This window comes from Culex quinquefasciatus, chromosome 2 (assembly GCF_015732765.1).
Source record: "Culex quinquefasciatus strain JHB chromosome 2, VPISU_Cqui_1.0_pri_paternal, whole genome shotgun sequence".
NCBI classification, from domain to species: Eukaryota; Metazoa; Arthropoda; class Insecta; order Diptera; family Culicidae; genus Culex; species Culex quinquefasciatus.
In genome coordinates, this window is record NC_051862.1 from 93,229,572 (window position 1) to 93,246,196 (window position 16,625).

Here is a 16,625-nt window from a genome sequence, read left to right on the forward strand (position 1 = left end):
GTGGATCCGGGGGTCATTCCCTGGAACTACAAGGCAAGGGAGCCCCCCCTTTCTATAGTATTAGGATGTGACCAGATTGTGTGGACACCGGCAGGGGCCATTTCGCGTGCTACTTTTTGTAACGAAATTGTAAATTTTCCGGAATCTGTCGGCCATTTTGGTTTGCCGACGAGGAAGCAGTCTTTTAATTTATATCCGTGCCGAAGTGAAACCACAAAGCACGAAAGGCACTTTAAAGTCAACTAAAGGCCAAGGCAAAGGAACCCAAAAACAGACTCAGATTTATGGGTGCCATTATTACAAATGCGTTCGTAAAATAAACTTATCCCCTTTGGTAATTAAATAAGGACGAATTGAGTGCCTCCAAGGCTGAAACATGGCGATGACCAGATGGTCCATAATGGAACATTTTCTTTGAGTGCACATAAAACAATCCCCCAAAATCACTAGATTTTGAGAACAGAACATGTATTTTATCCATCGTTTTTTGAAGTTCTTATATATTTTGAATGAATATTGTCTGACTATTTAAAATTATTTCTTGAATTCTGAAAATTCAGTCTTATATTTTTTGAAAAATAAATTGTTTAATGTTTTATAAATTTATCTCATAAATCAAACACAACACAAGGCTTTAAGAATCATTGTTTTAAAGATAGATTAAATCTAGAGTTTATTTTTGAAAAGGTTCTATAAGCTATTGCGTTTCATATTTTTATAGGACCTTCTTTTTTAAAAAAAAACTCTGGAAATATGCTTGTATGATCAGATTCAAAAAACACTACTGATGGTGATTTAATCATCACAACATTCAACAAAATTAAAAAATAAATCAAAACACAACCTTCAAAATTAAAAACATTGACGAAAAACGAAACGAAACGAAACTATTGGCACTACGCCCCCCGGGGCATGGCCTTCCTCTAACGTGGGATTTCTGCTCCAGCGCCTCTGACGAGACAGGAGAAACCGGGACCGACGTTTTACTTCACCATCCGATAGAAGCTCAGTGGATAAGGCGGGAATCGAACCCGCGTCTCATAGCATCATCGGGATCGGCAGCCGAAGCCGCTACCCCTGCGCCACGAGACCCCCACATTGACGATTCAACCCCAAATTAAAGAAAAATCGACAAAATGTAACGTACTTTTCGAGGGGGGTCGAGGCTAGTGTGACAAAGTGTGATATAGGGGGGAGGGGGTAAATTTTGGCCGATTTGTGCGTGACATACTTTATGGATGACGCCTGACTAGAATTTGCAGAATACTTCAGAAACTACAAGAACAAAAACATATCCAGATAATTGTATTAATTAATATAATAAATGAACGAAAAACTCACATAAAACTAAAGTATTGAAGCCATTCCCCAGAATGACTTATTCCCCAGAAAATGTTGTTTATTACGAATGTACTTTGTTTCAATATTTGATCATTTTTAAAGTGTGAAGTGTTTACATTACACCTTGATTGTGATAACTGCTGACAAAATTTGAATGTTTTCTTCATTGAAGAAAGGAAAACTCACTTGACATGTGATGATTGCTGACAAACGTGGAATTTAAAGTTGAGTTTTTGTTCTGTAAAGTAGGGAAAACTCTCTTAAAAACAATATTTTGATTTTTTTTAATCAAGAGTAACATTTCAAAAGTGCCAAACATTCAATATTACGCCATTTTGAAATGTTAGTCTTGATTCAAAAATATCAAAATATTGTTTTCGAAAAGATCACGATCCTAATTTCACGAATGTTTCATATATTAACATTGAAAATCGGACCAATAGTTGCTGAGATCTGAGAAAAAAAAAATCGTCTAAATATTTCGCCCAAGGAACCAGAAAAATGTTGAGCCCGATGGGAGAACTTTTTTCGTATCATGCCGTTTTCGTGGAAAATTCCTGTAAATCATGTTTATAAATATTATTAATATTTATTAATATTAAATCATATTCATCAATATTAATATTTCGTCAGCTGTGTGCTATCTTGTGACAAGTATAGCAAAACGTCATCATTAACTCATTTTCGACCAAAATGGTCTATGTCACAAGATAGCACACAGCTGACGATTTGTCAGTGTTGCAAATGAGTGATAGAAAAGCTATCAATAGATTATCTCTGCACCAAAAATATCCGAGAGTATAGCGGCCGTCACTATAGCTTGTGAGATCTCTTCTTGTGTATTAGGTTTTACAGCGTGACGTCACGAGCACACATTTTTACAGAGACACACGTGCAAAAAATGTAAACAGTGCAGCCAAGCTGTCAAATTTCTAACCTCAACACCGAGTCGGCGTAAAACCTAATTGTGATTCCAAGCGATGTCATTCTCTCTCTATCACTCCTCCTCTTTTCCTCGACTATGCGCTCTCACCGCTGTGTCTCTCAATCTCTCCGAAAACTGCAATGAGAGAACGCAAGCTGGCGATTAAGAGCCGACCACGCATGACGTCCCGTTAAACTGCGTTTGAAAAATTGGTTTTGTGGCGGCTTTTGTGGCTAAACGCTGTTGCGGTAGGATGATCGTGGAAGCGGGAATAAGAGAGAACAGGAAAATGTCAATCGCGAGTGGGTAAACACGAAAACGTGTTCGGCTCTGTTCGGCGCTGAGAATTTCAATGAGGAGAGAAGAGCAGTTGTATTTGACGCATGATTATTCAGGCGGGATAATTGTAGTTGCTGAGAGCTGATATTTTGATATTTTAACAACCCTGATGTTTTTATGAAGAATCTTTAAATTGTTAAATTTTACTGTGTTATTTTGAAAAATCGACAAAGTAACATATAATTCTATCAATAGTGTTTTACATTTAATACTGTGTTTAATATTAGGCTGGTACAAAGTTTATTCAAAGTTGTTAGTCGGTCAAAATTGAGGGGAGGGCAGGGAATCCTAAAATGATGTCGGTTTTTGGTTAATTAAGATGTTAATGAATGTTTTGTGTTAAAACTTTGGTCAATATAAAAGGAAAAATCTCTTTAAAATTATATTCACTTGCATTACATTCTGAAGACTCAATACAGATTTAAAAAATAAGATTAACTCTATATTCTTCAGGTGTATACGATATAGACAAGATAAGAATGGAATTTCGAGAGTTTTACCGATGTTTCTCGCAAAAAGGAAAACCAGTAATTACATTTCTCTGACGAGCGGCAAACCACCGTAACCGAGTTAATTCGCTTTGCCGCTGGGAAGATTTTCCTTTATTTACAGGAAAGCAACCAGGTGGAGGAATTTCCCCCGTTCCGATGACGACCGCAAAGTGTCCAATTCCCGCCGCAACCCGTGGCAACCACCCGACCAGCCAGATCTCCGTGAAAGCGCCACGCGGAAATGACAAGTGAGAATGAATGGACGCTGCTTGACTTGATTTATGCTCCTCGTCGTCGTCGTCTTGGAGCTCGCCAGAGTTGGAGTCGAGGGTCAATTGTGTCCTCGTCGACGCTTTATTGCTCACTCGCGGGCGTTTTCTTCGAGAATTGCCTGAACTACAAGTGAACCAAGTTGGTTAAAGCTGCCTGAAATAAATTAACTACCACCACCACAAGTGAACCAGAGAGGGATGAACAAACAGAGAAAGAGAGAAAGCAACAGTGTGTCCACGGCATGGCGGTCGCCGGAAGCTGCTTACAAGATTTAAGAAATTGGATTTTCCGACTGAAAGACGAAAGCTGTCAGCTTTCAGCCGATGTTCATAAATCAGTGCAGAACAGAGAGAAGAAGTAAAAATACCACTATTTGGTCACACACGTGTGCGCAGAGGCTTCGGTTCGGGAATGAATGGAATTCTTTGTTAGTAAAAGTAAGTTAATCACTTAACGTCTAAGTACTTTGGAAAAAAAATTGAAGGATCTCGTGATTTTGGTCATTCATGATTGTTTGATTATTATTTGGTATACTAGATCGAATTTGTAAAACGTATACTGTGAATAATTTATCCCAAGAAAGACTCATTGCCAATAAATCAATTAGTGCAAAGGCGCGTTAAATTCATTTGCGAAAAGTTTCTTTTTATCAAGTTTTCCACGGTGGCATTTTCTTCGGAGCACTTTTCCCCAAAAATCGGAGATGCAATTACGGGACGGTGCCCATGACGCGCGATTGCCGCGACGATAGTTGCCCGTTGCTGAATGGGCAAAGTTCAATCTAGCTTATAATTCACTTTTACAACTCAGCTCCGTAATCAACGCTCTGAATGGGGGCGAACAAGGGCCAGGTCATTCGGCGAAGTTCTGGAACTTTCAGAGAAAGGTGAGCGGAACCAAGAAGCGGTGCAAGAAACTTTTCTCCCAGTTTGAGCTGGTTTGGAGCAGTTGGAGAGGCCATAATTGTAAGAAACGCGCTAGATTAGCAGTTAGTGCTGCCGCTGATGCCAAGTGCTTGGAAGTTCTGCTACGGTAAAGTACGCTGCTGTATGCATAACAGTTCCTCCATGATTGGAGCACTTTCATCAGCAATCGTTATGAGTGGAGTAACGCAGCTCTTAGTTGAGGATATTAATGGTTTACGAATAAAGGTATAAATAGAATCATATTCTTTCTCTAATATTTTTGTAGGATGATTAATAAATGATTTTCTTGAAACTAAAGACTAGACTTGTCAAACCTAGCTCCAAATTCAAATTGTTGGTGTTCTCTCGTGTTTCAAGCAAACCTCATGGAATTTTCAGCATAAGTATTTCGGAATGTCTACTTTCAGATGCTTTTTGAAAAACTTAGCTACCGTCAGTGGGGGTGACATTGGGTCTGGGGGGTGAGAATGGGTCAAAGTGATTTTTTTACGGATTATACAATTTCTCAGATTCTTCTCAATGAAACTAAATTCTGTTTAAAGATTTGTGTAGGGGACATCATAAGAAGACTTCACTAAAAAAAAATCTCGTTCCTAGAACAAATCCTGTTATTTTGGCAGCTGTCTAAAGTTGAGGTACGTTTTAGGCGAAAAATTACCTCTCGAAAAATCATTTTTCTAATATTTTTGTTGAAATTGCTCGAAAACTACCCAAATGTTTGAAAATATCTACTTCAAACATTGTAGCATGTCAATACCATTCCATCGAACAAGAAACACTGTTGGATGACTTGTTTTTACCACATCGTTGTATTTGTGTTATATAAATTGTTTTTGTTATTAAGAAATTACGAGAGGTGTATCGTTTTTTGACCCATAGTCGCCCCCACTGACGGTACCTATTATCATTGCAAAGTTATTGACATTTTCGTAAAAAATGTGATTTTGACTGACACTCACTATTTTGACGATTTCTCCAAAAATATTGATCGGACCATCTTCATAATTTGGGCACTTAATTTTGTGATAGTTTCTTAATATTACCCCGAATTTCATTACTGGTAAATTCTCGGATGTCATATATTTTGGCCAGTTCGTTCGGTTTTTTCTGGCCGAAAGTATATGACATCGCGCTTTTGGCGCGACCCCTCCAAAATTCATACCGCTGTTACTTTTTTTGTTTTGCATAAATTTGGCTGAAATTCGAGGCAATATTAAAAAACTATCTCAAGATTATGTGCCCAAAATATGAACTTGGTCCGATCAATATTTTTGGAGATATTGTCAAAATAGTGAGTGTCAGTCAAAATCACATTTTTTACGAAAATGTCAATAACTTTGAAATGATAATAGGTAGCTAAGTTTTTCAAAAAGAATCTGAAAGTAGACATTCCAAAATAATTATGCTGAAAATTCCATGAGGTTTGCTTGAATCACGAGAGAACACCAACAATTTGACGTCACCATTATTGACGTCACCATTATTGACCATTAGTTAGGTTATGTTATATTATGTAATAGTTTTCATGAATATCCCCACGTCACGCATATCGTGGACTTTTCACCATTAAATGTCATTCATCTTTTCTGTCTTTCTCTATCCATCTAATTGATTTTTTTTTCGCGCGTACGGACCAGAAACGACGTGTCTGAATAAGTTCGAGTCGCTGTGAGTGATTGTCCACGCTCCTCTCAAAAAAGTTTTTTTTTGTGTGGACAATTGTTGAGATTTCCAAAACATGTCCACGTGGTATGGATGATCCCCAGGAAAAGCATCATTTTTTTCTAAGTATGTTATGAAAGCTTGATGAACACCGCGACGTACACGCACTGCGTCAATTAGCATCGCCCATAAAAATGATTCTGTTTAAACTGTAGAATTGTTATTTTAGGCGATCCTGACACTATTAAGCTGTATTCTAAACCTTCAAATAAGAAATATATTATTACGATGCAAATATTCCAATCAGTTGATATTCACAAAATACAGTCGACTCTCTGGCTGTCGATCTTCTCGATATCAATAATGCTCCATGTACCGATGAATTCTTCTGTCCCTTCAAACTGCATACTTCGATTGTGTTTATTCCTCGATATTTTCTCTTGCTTGAAGGATCTCTTCCTCGACGGTCCCTTGGATTCTATTTGCTTTAATTATCTATTCCAGTTGTCAATGGAGCATTTCCATTCGAGCAGTTTTTGCTTTTTTCTACAATGTATTTCTTATGGAGCGAACTGTCAAAAACTGCTCGACTGCGGGTGCTCCATTATTTCACTTTCTCATGGCTTGCATAGACATTTTTCTTTGAGAAACGAAGCTTCGAAGGGTGTTTGACATTTATTTGTTTTTGTTTGCTGGACGTTGCCATGATTCTCTCCTATAGCTGGTCAGCAAGAAAAAACAAATTTCAATCGAGTCTTCATTTTGCATCGTTCTGTAAACTGATGCCTCTCTTCCTCGACGGTCCCTTGGATATTGACAACCAGAGAGTCGACTGTATTAGAAGAATAGACTCTTTGTTTACACTTCGACACTGACCCAATTACATTGTTTGGCTAACTAAATAACAGCATTTGTTCGTTAATTACCTGAGCTGGACAATCATCATACAAACATCCAGGCTCCAGTCGCTTAGATCACCATCTCCATGCGAATAACGGTGTTAATTAATTTGTTTAGGCATTAATTTGTGCTTAAAATACTATAAGAATTCCAATCTGTCGATTTTCCAAAGCAAAGTGAGCAATTTGAAACTTTATTTTTTTTCATAGCTTATTTTCATTGGGTCCTTTTAGGTACTGCGACCAGGTTAGTAAACGGGGATCATAAATAGTTAAATACACAAAATGACATAAAAACACATACGAAACAGAATCCGCCAGCAAGGGTTTCTTTGACTCGTCCTTGCAGACCAAGTAGCCAAGAACTTACTCTAACTTGCTCCGTGTGGGTCTTGCACTTCTCCAACTGGGTGCTATGTTCGGAGAAAAGCTTCATTCACTGTATGGACCAGTTCCTTCAGTAAGGCATTCATGGTTATTTTAATGCACCTCTATGGAATTATTCTAAGAAAAGTAGATTCGATGGAGACACTTGGCTTCTCAGAATGATTACATAATAATTAAACACGAATTTTTTGTTTTTATTGTTTGGCTGGCAATCAACTAAATTTTTTTTATATTGAAATGACATCAGGATGCTCAATTTTAACAACCAATGATGAAAAATCAGACAATTGACTTTTGATTTCTCTTAGATATTACTGCAAAAGATTTCGTTTGCAACTGAGTGTAGCACGTCCGATTAGTTCACTGAACTAAACAGAACCACATTATGGTTTGAATTTGTTTACTTATGCATATTATCTTTGCATTGTGCAAACATTGATTGATAAAACAAACCTTGTTCTATAATTGTTTGATCTTCCATCGTGTTTGTGTTTGTATTTGTATTTGTGTATTTACCGACGACACACATGCCATTCGCAACTGTGGCTTTGACGTCGTCCTGCCTGGCCCTTAAACACCGTAAACGCCTCATTTGACAGACATTAGCACACACCAGCCCGTTGACATCAGCCGTGTGACATGTGCGTGCCTAACATAAATACAAACACACAAACATAAATTGGTTTGTCACCGCCACTGAGCCCCGCTGGTGTTGTGCTGAAATTGGTAAACACGGCGATTCGATGATGTGATAAATAAATACATAACGGCTTGACAACACTTGGCGGTGTAGATCGAAACAAGCAGACACACACATCGAAACACACATGTGTATCCTGTGCAAATACTCCTCAATCGATTGGCGTTATTAGTTGGCTTTCCACTCGATGGGGCTTGATGTTTGTGTTGCTGAGCTTGATTGGTCTCAATCCCATCTCAGTTCGATTCGAGTGTAGTGCTCTTTCGTGTTGACTAAATCATTAGCCAAAGATCTCACACGTGCTTTGCATAATCGTTCTGTCTGTCTGCACCGAATGAGGTGCCAAATTGATTGAATGTCCACTTCCCTACGGGGTTAAAGTGATTGATGTAGGCGATTTATACGTCAATTTCATCTTTTGAACTTGGCTTTGATTAGAAGTTAAATTGTACTCATGCTGTACTGACTTGTCAACAACCAAATAATAGATAATATAAATAAAATAAATAGATCAGTTTAAAAAAACTAAATTTAATTTTTAAAACGAAATTTTTGAACAAAAAATATCACAAAATGCTTTCAACTTGATTAAAATTATGCATTATCAAAAATAAGCAAAATATCAATTAATAAAACATATGTATTAGTGCCCACCCGTAGTTGCTACTCCGTTATTAATCAGGACATCTAGAAGATACATTCACGAGCCGTGGAAGATGAGTGGGAGTTATCTTTACTCGTTTCGCATTTTTCAAAAGCCCCTACAATGCTGATCAACACACAAGTGGCAGTGATGTGACCATGAGCAATTTGTTTATCGGTTGAAAAATTTTAATGTTAGGCAGCCAGCTGTGGAACGATTGCTATATAAAGATTATAAATTATTCGATCGCGATTCTCTGGAAATTCTTCGTTGGCGTGCGTTCCGATCATCGATGACATAGGGAGGACTTGAAAAAAGACACTTTTCTTTTAATGAATTATTTCGAAATAAATTTTTGATCCATCTCTAAATCCAAATTTCTGGTGATAATTTTAGCAAATTCGTGTTCTTGAGTCAATTTCACAACAAAAACATGATTTAAAATGTTTATTATTAAGAAAAATACAAAAAAAATATAAAGGAAAATTTTTAAAGGGTAAAGGATAAAAGATTTTATGCATGTTTCTATTGGCAATGGCCTCAAATGTATTTAAATTCAATGTTGAATAATTAGTTCCAAGTTTGATAAAAATTCATTGCAAAGTGATGTTTCATATAAATTCCAAATTTGAATTCTCCTTATACACCGGATTCCTTATACATATGGATTCGTTGTCCCTAGACCTGGCGCATCGGCAAACAATCCGATGTCTCCGGAATCAACGGTTTTCCCTTAAAAAGCATCACATTTTCCTTAGCATGCTATGAAAGCTTGATGAACACCGCGACGCCATACGTCAGGCAGCTACCACGTGGTTGAAATATTTGCAAAAAACACAAATTTTCTATGCAAAGATTCTGAATTCGACTAAATAATATCAGGATTACTCGAAATGATCATTTTACACTAAAACCCCGATGGTTTGACACCAACTGTTGTCAAACGATCGGGGTCACTTTTTAGTTTGACACCCCTTCTACACTGAGTTCACACACACTACCAAACGTTTGTTTTGATAGTGTGCGTAAGCGCCGTGTAAAAAGTGACAGTTCGTCACTTTTTAGTTTGACTTTGACCAACCAACGGGGTACAAACTAAAAAAGTGTCAAACGAAAAAGTGACCAACCACCGGGGGTTGAGTGTATAGTTAAAAGAAGGTTTGAAATTAAATATTCCAGCCGTTTTTCACCCACGTGGTAGCTGCCTGACGTATGGCGTCGCGGTGTTCATCAAGCTTTCATAGCATGCTAAGGAAAATGTGATGCTTTTTGAGGGAAAACCGTTGATTCCGGAGACATCGGATTGTTTGCCGATGCGCCAGGTCTAGGGACAACGAATCCATATGCTCTCTTCGAGAAAAGTGTTCTCCAGACCATTCTCCATAGGCCTGACCATACCAAAAGTTGGCGCGTGATTTTCCCAGACCTGTAGGAGCGTTTGAACAAAAAGTTCAAATTTCCCATAGTAATTCCCATGTAAAATTTAACCCTGATGCGCGCATCCAGTTTACAACCAAATGAGCTGATATTTGGCATGAAAGTCCCTATGGGCATGCCCTACAAGGGGAACCATACTAAAACTTGATCTGAGAACTTTTTGAAAAACGTACCCACCCTAGTAAGCAGTCATAATTGAGACAGAGTTGCCAGATCTTCAAATATTGAGACTCGTCTAGAAGGCCTTTCAGATCTGGATATAGTTTTCATAAAGATAAGTGAGATCCGGCTTTAAAAAGTACACAATTAACACTTAAGCAGTCATAACTTGAGACAGGGGTGCCAGATCTGCGTACTTTAGATTTCGTTTGAAAAGTTTCTAGATTCTCTATACAACCATGGTTTGAATGATGGATCCGGAGATTGTTTACAGAGAGTTTAGTGAGATCCGGTTTTAAACACTTAAGTGGTCATCACTTCATCAGGCAGGGTTGTCAGATGTTCGAAGTTATGGATTCGATTGCAAGGTTACTCGATTATCTATCCAACGACAGGTTAAATAATGGATCCGGACATTGCTTTCATAAAGATTAGTGAGATCTAAATAGCACTTAGAGGTGCACAGCAACCATAGAAGTTGTTGTCTTCTTATTCCAAAACAGACAAACTTACGAACCCAATCCTGCAACAATCTGATAATAAAAATACGCAAATTTTGTTGTAAATCGCTTAGTAGAAATACTACAATATCTGTAACAAAAATCTTTGTACAAAAGCTCTGGTTGATGAGCACCGGTAAGTGGCCATAATTTGGACAAGTTTATCAGACATTCAGACTTTTACATACAAGTAAGATAAGATCCGGCTTTTAAAAAGTACTTAAGTATCACTAAAAAGGTCATAACTTGAGACAGGGTTGCCAGATCTTCAAACTTCTATGCTCGCCTGGATTTTTTTGAAAAATGTATGGAGAAAAGCAAAAATTTCGCAAATTTATTTTCCGGTGCTGTTTTTTATTGTTTCAAAATGTTACATTTCATTGTGAAATATAACACTCTGCAATTTTGTCGAAGAGTGTAAAGCGATTCGAGTCGATTTGGAAAAGTTATAAGCAATTCAAAGAAGACGAAATTCGTTGAAAACTACGTCTTTAGGTACTTTGAACACTTCTCTACGATGGTCGGTTTGGTCCCATACCATTTTGTTTGTATTTAGTCCGTATTTTTCATTTTTAAACATATTCAACATATCAATGTCACCTCGGCTTACGTTAATGTAACTGATGGCCTGTCTACAATTTAATTTAAAAAAATACGTAGTGTAGTAATTTGAATCCATGGAAAGGAATCGGATCTTCTATAAAAACCTAATAGCCCCACAAGTTTTGTAGATAACGACAGTTAGTTACGGAATTATTCTAAGTTACTATAGATAGGTCATGAGACTGCACTGAACTTTGGTTTGTAGCAGACAAATCTTCAAATCTGGAGTCCCTGATTCACAACAACTAGTAGTCGCTCGTAACAGCTGATTAAAATTCACCTCTTATTCCGATGAACTCCAACAGTCCTTCCCATGAACCTCAATCGAATTTAGTACCCAAGCTTCATTCACATCCCCCCAAAGCGGTTCATCACCCCCTTTTAGTACATGACCTCCTGCATTCATTCGAATCAGCTGATTCTGCCACAACATGCGCGCACTTCGGATTCCCACCCACCGTGGAACGGAACGCTCCTCCAGCAGCTGTGTTGTTGTTCATCCGTCATCGCCGATTCACACGTGGTGAGCGAATTCTCTTTGTACTAAAACGAGAGCGCGCGACACTTGAACGACCTTCAGAAGAGTCGCCCCCCGTTCGCCAAGAGATTCCGGAGAATGGATAAAACCCACTTTGGATCCCGCTGCGAAGCTCAGTCTGGCTTGGTCTTCGGTTCGCGGCGGTTCTTCTCCTGGCTTTTAGGAGTTGTACGGAAGTGGTTCTCGGTTGTTCTCGACAGTGATGGTGGTGGTGGAAATGGTGTCAGTGTGTTAGTTTGTTATAACTAGAGAAGGGGAGATGGATGGTAGGGCAAACAAACAACAAGAAAAGGAAGAAGAAGAACAGCAACAACAACAGGAGCAGCAGCAGCAGCCGTCGAGGCAGATCCAGCAAGGATAACGCACACATAATGGAAAACGCTTAATTTTCCGTCGATATTTAGTCTGGGGGAAAAAAGTGGTTGGAAAAGTGAAGTTTTTCTCTATGGAAGTGGTGGTATTTGTGTGTGAGTGTGTGGGCAGTAGAGGAATGTAAAGTTTCCAGGAATTTGAAGAAGGTGATTTCGCTGGGTCTTACCGATAAAGAGCAAGTCATGTGAAGAAGATCCTAGAAGAGAGATACTACTCAAACAAGCAAGCAATACACACAGTGTTGGTGTTCTTTCGGATGGTTTTCCGACCAGTTCTTGAGTTGTTATGATTTTCACTTCACTCCATCGCTATTCGTGTTACTCCTTTCCGAAGGCCAAGGCTCTCCAGCGACCTACAGCACTAGTTCGGCACTAGTTTAGTGAGTGAATTCCGGAGCTTGGTGATGCCGTAAGAGGCCGCAGAGTGTTTCCCGTGTCAGCTGAATGTCCTGTCGGGGCCAAGTGTTGTGTTTATAGAAGCCGTCCGTGGGCAACTCATCGGCGCTCGCGAAGTTGCAGTGAATTCCACAAAGTGCAAAGTTTTCGTCAACCCCCCCAACGCCCCCTAACAAGGATACCACCAATCTTTGGTCTCTGTCCAAACAGGCCGATCGCAGTACGCCATGGTGTCGTCGACGCCGCGATTGCAGCTCAGTGTGAATAATTTACGCAAATTGAGGAAAATATGGATACAAATTTTCCTCCTCGTGCTGATGCTGAATGCGCATGTGCTCGGTGTGACATCTCAGCAGCAGCAGCTGCAAAAAGAGCTTCAGCAGCAGCAAACGCCGACCAATTTGCCATCGCCACAGAAACGAGGTACGACAATGTCCTGGAGAGAACCGGGAATCGGGATTGGGGTGGGGTTACCCATACCATGGGATGCCGGGTGGGAGGAGAAGGACAATAACTCCATGTGCGACGAAAACTTATGCTTTCGATGATTATGTGGTGTTGTGAATAGCGAACTCAATTTCGGTGCGGGGAGAAAAAGTTTTAAATTGCATATTGGGAAAACTGGCGTGGGATTACACGTGTTTTCTGGCGAGCGAAGCGCGATGGTTTAAATTTCAAAGCTCGTGGGAATGGAATGGGTGGGAAGAATTAATTGGAGAATGTTATAGCAATAATGGTGTTGAAACGCGCGTGGAAAAGGATTGTTGAAATGAAACTGAACGCAATATGCAAACTTTGAAAGGGAAACTTTTTCAGGGTTTACCTTTTATTATTAGAGTGGTTTAGATTTCACATTCGATGTTGTTTTGTTGTTTTTTTTTTCTTTTTTCTTTTTTAATTCGTCTGAAACTTTTTTGGTGCCTTCGGTATGCCCAAAGAAGCCATTTTGCATCATTAGTTTGTCCATATAATTTTCCATACAAATTTGACAGCTTTCCATACAAAAATGATGTATGAAAATTCAAAAATCTGTATCTTTTAAAGAAATTTTTTGATCGATTTGGTGTCTCCGGCAAAGTTGTAGGTATGCATAAGGACTACACTGAAAAAAACTGATACATGGTAAAAAAATGGTGATTTTTAATTTAACTTTTTGTCACTTAAACTTGATTTGCAAAAAACACTATTTTTAATTTTTTTAATTTTTTGATCAGCTCCCTCCGTGTACGCACGAGAGCATGCAGCTAGTGCTCAGTGCTCCATCGTTTTTTCGATTTTTTTCGCCGTAATTGATTGTGGTTACCCGCGAGTTTGCTTCTCCAGCATGCCAAAGGCCGGCCGTGGCCGTGGCAGTTCGAGTGCGGCCTCGAAAAACCCGCGAAGTTCGTCTACCGGCCGTGTGCAAAAAGGTAAACAAACCAACGCCGTGTCGACCGCCATCGCGCAGGGAGCGTGAGCGCAGAAGGAATCGACAAAAGTTACTACACCCCGGATATGTTCCAAGATCACCAGTGCGAACCCGTTCGTACCTCCGGTGCCACAACCAGTGGCACATCAACATCCGCCAACATTCCCATCAGGAACGAGTTCCAGATGCTGAGCGACGACGAAGAAAACAACAACAACACCGACGGTAGCACCACTACCGACGACGACGACGACGATGGTCGTGCACGGAAAAAAGTGCCGACGCCAAAAAAGAATAATTCTCCAACGGAACGAAGACCACCTCCAATTTTTGTTTTGGACACGTTGGCGGACGATGTTGACGAGTTGCTGGAAGGCCTCGGATATTGTCTGAAAATCGGTAAGTCGGCAGTGCAAGTGATCACACTGAATAAAAAGAGCTTCGACCTGGTGTTTGAAGAATTGAAGCGTAGCAACTTCAACTTCTACACATTCAACCCCGAGAAGCCCCCTGTTAAGGTCGTCTTACAGGGTTATCAAGACCGTCCGATCTCCGACCTGAAGGGTCACCTTTCGGACGCCGGAATAAAACCGCGGGAGATTAAAGTGCTCTCGCGCAAGACAACGGTAACAGGTACACACACACTGTACCTGTTGTACTTCGACCGCGGCACCGTCAAGATCCAAGACCTGCGGCGGACTAAAACGTTGGACGGTTTTGGGTAAACTGGCGGTTTTACACCAAGAACCCGACGGACGTAGCGCAATGCCACCGTTGCCAGAAATTCGGCCACGGCTCGCGGAACTGCAACCTCCGGCCCCGCTGCGTGAAGTGCGGTGAGTCACACCTCTCGGAGGCGTGCGCACTGCCACGAAAGGCGGACTTGGGGGACAAGGCAGAACAAACCAAGCCGCGCGTAAAGTGCGCGAACTGTGACGGCAACCATACCGGCAATTACCGCGGATGCGTCGCGCGCAAGGCCTACCTCGAGGAGCAGGAAAAGAGGAAGAAGAAAGCGCCCCACCCTCCTCAGCGAAGTACGAGCGCAGCCGTTCCTGCAGCTGGACAGCGTACGGTTCCAGCGGAAAACTCAGCGTTCCCTCCTGGTTGGGGGCGTTCGTTCGCCAGCGTGGTCGCTGCCGGTAGCGGCAGTACGGCCCAGCAAGAAGTCACCGGGGAAGATCTTTCTCGCGGGAGATGATGACGCGGTTTCGGAGCTGCCGGAACAAGGCAGAACAATTCCTGGCCCTTGGGGAACTAATGATCAAACACATCTACAAAGGATAAATTACCTGTGATCTAGATATAAGCTTTCTCTTCCTCTATCCCCTTTCCTTTGCAATTTCTGTAAGTTTTTTTTTAATAGTTTTTTCTTACTCTTGCTAGTGCCTTAGTTTAAGAAATAATTGTTCCTAAATGGATTATGATGCAACACACAGCTGTAAGGAACTCCAAAACTCTGTTATGCACTTCAAAATAACTCATTGTATCTTGATTATTCACCAATAAAACCGAATTGAATTGAATTGAATTATTTTTTTGATATGTTTTAAGGGACATCGAATGCCAACTATTCTGAAATTTCCAGGTTGTGCAAAAAATCTTTGACCGAGGTATGAATTTTTGAATCAACACAATTTTTTTCAAAAAATCGAAATATTGGTCTTAAAAAAATTTCAACTTTATTTTTCGATGTAAAATCAAATTTGCAATCAAAAAGTACCGTAGTGAAATTTTGATAAAGTGCACCATTTTCAAGTTATTGCTATTTTTGAGTATTTTTTTTGAAATAGTCGCAGTTTTCATTTTTTTAAATAGTGTACTTGTTTGCCCTCTTTTGAAAAAAAACTTTTGAAAAGCTGAGAAAATTCTCTATATTTTGCTTTTTTTAACTTTGTTGATACGACCCTTAGTTGCTGAGATATTGCCATGCAATGATTTAAAAACAGGAAAATTGATGTTTTCTAATTCTCACCTAAACAACTCACCATTATCTAACGTCGATATCTCAGCAACTAATGGTCCGAATTACAATGTTAAAATATGAAACATTCGTGAAATTTTCCGATCTTTTCGAAAACAATATATTCAAACATTCTAAATCAAGACTAACATTTCAAAATGGCCAAACATTCAATGTTACGCCCTTTTAAAGTCTTGGTCTTGGTTTAAATTTTTTGAAAATATTGTTTTACGATTATTTGCACAACCTGGAAATTTCAGAAAAGTTGGCATTTGATGTCCCCTAAAACAAATCAAGTTCAAGTGACAAACACTTGAATTATATTTTAATACGGTTTTATGATTTTAATTTCTGAATGACTCTCACATATTCAAAAACTCGGTTAAAACTAAATTTTCAAAATGTTTAGTGATTTGCGACCTTCTTCAAAGTTATTTCTAGAGTTTTTTTTAGAAGGTCCTATAAACATATGAAAAACAATAGCTTATTGGACCTTTTCAAGAAAAACTCTGGATTTCTTGTTTCATCTTGTACTCTTTATTTTGCGGAAAAATCGTAACCTATCAGAGTCACCCCGTTTTACGGTACTTAACGATGTACAAGATACGTAGAGCTACATAGATGTTAACCGTCAACTTTTTATAGCGTTGAAATGGCCGTGCAA

General features: G+C 39.5%; 1 protein-coding gene across 1 annotated transcript in view; it reads left to right on the plus strand.

Moving 5' to 3' along the window:
• Positions 1 to 11,928: 11,928 nt before the first annotated feature.
• The window catches only part of LOC6054186, a 171,320-nt gene continuing 166,623 nt past the window's right edge, over positions 11,929 to 16,625 (plus strand). Inside the window, exon 1 of the mRNA XM_038252124.1 lies at positions 11,929 to 13,013. Coding sequence (XP_038108052.1) covers positions 12,818 to 13,013 — 196 coding nt within the window. The 5' untranslated portion in view covers positions 11,929 to 12,817. The remainder of the gene's footprint in view (positions 13,014 to 16,625) is intronic.